This window comes from Pteropus alecto, unplaced genomic scaffold, assembly GCF_000325575.1.
Source record: "Pteropus alecto unplaced genomic scaffold, ASM32557v1 scaffold195, whole genome shotgun sequence".
In the NCBI taxonomy this organism is placed as follows: Eukaryota; Metazoa; Chordata; class Mammalia; order Chiroptera; family Pteropodidae; genus Pteropus; species Pteropus alecto.
Window position 1 is genome coordinate 5222714 of NW_006438073.1, and position 4328 is coordinate 5227041.

Genomic DNA, 4328 nt, shown 5'->3' on the forward strand with positions numbered 1-4328 from the left:
TTCAGCTCCTCCGCCAGGCTCCAGCCGCATCGCTGGCTCAGCTCGGCCACGCCCGGGCTCAGGCAGCGGTGGTCCGGGGTGAAGGCCAGGAACACGATGCCCACGTAGACGGGGGCGAACAACGCCGAGAGCGGAAATAAGAAGAAAAATATTTGTTTCTGGAAAAAGCGAAATTCCCCTACGTGCTCTAGAATGTCATCCACCGTCGGCATTATTATGGGAGGCAGGAGAGGACTTGATGCTTCTCTCTCTGCTGCTGCAAAAGTCCCCCGGAGAGGCTGCGGCCAGCTCAGCACAACTCTTGATCAAAAGTCAAAGGGCGAGCACGAGTTTACTTTAGAAAGAGAGCAGCCTTTGGTCCAGAGCTGTCCGCGGGTCGGGCTGAGCTCCGGCCACACCGCTGCGGTGGGGGCACGTCCTGCCGCCCCGCCGAACTGCCCTGGGCCAGTAACAGGGCGAGAGGTTGTGTTTATTGTAACATCACTCTCGGCGAGTGTGTCGCCACCTCACAGCAGCACCGCAGACAATCCTTCCTCTGTCCCACTCGATGAGAAATCTGAGCCCTTTCACGTGTCGCAGGCCAGTTAATCTTTCCTGAGTGAACTGAGTGTCCGGGGAATTGATATATTCACACCTCGGCCCCCCGCAGCCCACCGTTCCTCCCAGGTGCCGCAGAGAACACACACGCTTTCGGCTTCGCTCGCCCGGCGTCATGGGAGTCACCGTCTCGGGTCAGAACCCTTGTCTGCGTTCAGGGCCTCTCTGCAAACCTCAGCGGGCACGCTCGCGGCCCGGTTTCCTGCCGGATTTAATGATTCTGCCTTTTAAAGAACACCGGTTCTTGCTTTGCAATCTCAAAGTGTCCTTCCCTGGACCGGCTTGTGAGGAACGATGCTCCCCACACGCACAGGGCAGGCTGAGTGCAGGCCGGAGTGCGCGCACTCTGCTGTGTTTTTGTCCTAGGTATTCCCGCCAGGGGGCCGGGGCTGCTCTTGAAGGATGGCATGGGGCACATACAAATGCAAGAGAAACACCAGGCTGACTTCCTGGTGGGCAAGGGGTCCTGCCTGCGGTGGGACGATGCCATGCAGGGAAGGTGGCCTGTGGATAGATCTGCACGTTAAAATCCCAGAAATTTAGTCCACTTTCCTTTCTTCTTTGTCTCCTGTTGACTCGCCAGTGGGTATGCTAGCTCGGGTCAAAGGGCACTGACTCGCGGAGCCCTCCTTCCTCCTGCAGCTGCAGCTTCTTGTTTTCTTAAAAAAGTGAGCAGCGGGGTGCCCTTGGGGCCCGTCAGCCCCTGCTGCGCCTCTGCCTGGCTCACAGAGGTGCTCCTCTCGGTGGTGACAGGACGAGAGGGCCTCTGCCACTGCCGGCCCCAGTTTGCCGTTGGCTAAGTGAGTGGATTCAGACTACAGAACAGAGAGTTTGGGGGAGCATTTCTGGTACGAAAGTTATGGTTACACATCTTAGCCATGCAATTATACCCACTCACTAGTGGATAGGAGAAAATGAAACGAATTAGAACCGGATTAAATTTCTGGTTCTACGGTGAGTCTTCACTTAATGTTCTCAATGGGTTCTGCCACTTTAAGCAAAACAAAGTATAATGAAACCAATTTTACCATAAGCTAAACAAGAGTTAAGTTCCTAAGGCATCTCATCAACATTATGATGAAATGGTGTTTAGTGAAACAATGTTGTTCGAGGACCTATCATACCTTGACTGGCCAAGGCCAAGGCCAAGAGTAGGCTGTGGTAACGAACCATCACAAGCTGACAATGGCGCCATTCTTCTAGAAAGCTGTGGCTCATTCTGGAGCCATCTTGGAGAGCAGGAAAGATTTACGGAGAGCTGAGGCCCTGACGATGGCCGCACATGGCACACGTGGGTGTGGCCATGGATGTGGAGACGCTTTCCAGTTCTTTGCCCAGGAGCTCTCTAGATGCAGGGATGTTTTTCCAAAAACGAAGAGTCATTAATAAAATAAAAGGCAGATAAATAATGTTAACCAGCAAAAACATAAGGCAAAGTTGAACAAGAAATTACATCTTTAACTTCCGCTTCAAGGAAAAGAGAGTCGATGTATTATTTTTCTCTATTCTCCCCCCTGAGTACAACAACCTGGAGAAGATTATAATATAATTATAAGATGATCGAACAGTGGAGAGAGGAGGCTGCCCGACCAGGGACCCCGAAGAGTGACTAGGTTGGGGCTTTTCTTCCTGCCTCTGAGAACCCAGGCTTGGTGCCTGGGAAGTGACGAGCCAGAAATGCCAGCGGGAGCAGATGTCACAAGCCCCGACAAACTTTGCTCCCTGCAGATTTCCAGGAACGAGTTGGAGCTTCTCAATGATCCCTGCGGACAGCTCTGTTTTCTTTTCTTGTAAGCATTTTAGGTCAGCCTCTTGTCAGCCACAAATGATCGTGGTCTCTTTGAATAATCTGAGAGGAACTCCGGAACACCATGAGACGGAACGCTGCTTTCAAAGCCGCCGTCTGCCATTCCGCAGTGCGATTTACTCACCTGAACACGTGTGCTGAGCGCCACGGACATTATCCCCCAGCTGGGAACCATCGGCAGGGACGTGCTGTCATCTTCTGTCACATGTGTGTGTCCTGAGACAAGGGCATCAACACAGCCACCCAACCTTGCAGGTGGCCTGCTTTATTGCTCGATGTAGCTAATTAACAGAAAAATCCCATCTTCTCTAACTCTAGTGCCCATCCCTGGGTCCTGGCCCAGTTCTCCTAGAACTGCGAGCATCAGACTCCTTCCTCTCTGAGGTGACACCTGTCCTGTGATGGAGACTTAGAAGCGATGCCTTGGCTGACCTGAGGAGACTGAGGCTGCCTCTGGTTGCTCCTAGGGGTTAAACGTGACTGTCTGTGGCTTCGGGCTTAGGACCATAACTTCCACCTCCGGCCTCTTCTCTGACCCCAGGCCCGATGACCAAAACCAGAGGGGGACAGGCAGAGTGCCCCCACCTGTGGCAGAGAGCACGGTGGGCAGAGGCGAAGAGGCTCACGTCTGCTGATCACTGCCTCTGCTCCAGGCAGTCTCGGAGGAGCTGCGCCCCGTGACACCCATAGAAATCCCTGTGGGGTACATGTAAGTGTTCCCATATCACAGACGAGGACACCCAGGACCAGAGCAGTTTAGGGACTTCCCAGTGTCAACCAGCCAGTTAAAGATGAGTCGGACCCTGAGACAAGTGTGCCCCGCACTTCCCCTGCCTTCTGTCATTCACCAGAAGTGCTGTGGGGGTGGGCGAATTTAAAAGTAACCAAGGTCACAAAATTGGCCTCTGCTGCCAGGGACCCAGAGGCGGTTCTGACTGTCTCTTCCTAGGAAATTTTACAAATGCCTGAGCCCTGGATTTGGCTCACTGGTCCGTTTCAAGACACCAGATCTTCACGCCATGAGCAGGAGAGCACCAGGTGAGAGGTGGAAAGAGCTTTGCTTGCCAAAGGAAAATGATGTTGAAATCCGCAGTGAATTGCTTATAAAGACGATCAGATAAGGAGGAGGCGAGGCCGCAGATCACTTACAGCACTCTGTCCGCCCATTCTGACAAACTCGCCCAGGAGCCAAGCCCAGAGCATGGTTGGCATAAAACCCACCCTCCTCCGGTGAGGGACTCCATGGCGCCTGCAGCAAAGCCCCTTGAGCACTGAGCAGCCGGAGAGGAGAAAATGCAGAGAGCGGGGAGCTCAGTGATGCAGCTGACGCACAATTCGAATCCGATCTCTTGTGCACTTGGTCACTCCACCCGGGCCAGTTGCTCACACATTCAGAAGGGTGACGAGAGGCTAATCTGAACCAGTGCTGCACAATCTTTTAATCCAGGTAATCCGATGAGTCATTGTAATCGATGTGGGAAGCATTTCTCAATCTTTTGTCAGGCATCTTTGCTATGTAAATAAATGTTGTCCCTAGAGTCTATCTTCTGGCAGCACTGAGGGTGTGGTTCAGGTGGGCCGTTAGACCTGTGAATTCCACCCAGTGACAAGCCACGCATCGGGTCGACAGGGCAGAGGCAGGTGATCTGTCAGCAGCCACGTGTTATGCAGGACGTTAGCAGTAGGTACCTGATTTAGTGAAAAGGTACAGCGCAGCCTCAGATGCTGCGCCTCAGGCAAGCTGGAGCCCAGCCGAGGCGAGGATGACGGAAATGCTTGCTGTGTCACCTGAGCCCACTTCATTGTGGACATGGCTGATGGCCAGAAAGAGCTTCTTCATGTTGCATCAGGATTCGTCTTCCAGAATCTTCCACAGACTGGAACATTATTCTCTTTTAGGGCCAGATAGGTTAAGTTAAAACTT

The 4328-nt window shown here is 53.0% G+C and overlaps 1 protein-coding gene across 1 annotated transcript in view; it reads right to left on the reverse strand.

The window, feature by feature from the left end:
- The window catches only part of LOC102888009 (solute carrier family 22 member 2), a 26026-nt gene extending 25814 nt beyond the window's left edge, over window positions 1-212 (reverse strand). The window contains exon 1 of the mRNA XM_025049076.1: window positions 1-212. This exon is cut by the window's left edge and continues 190 nt beyond it. Within this exon, the coding sequence (XP_024904844.1) occupies window positions 1-212 (212 nt within the window).
- Window positions 213-4328: the final 4116 nt, after the last annotated feature.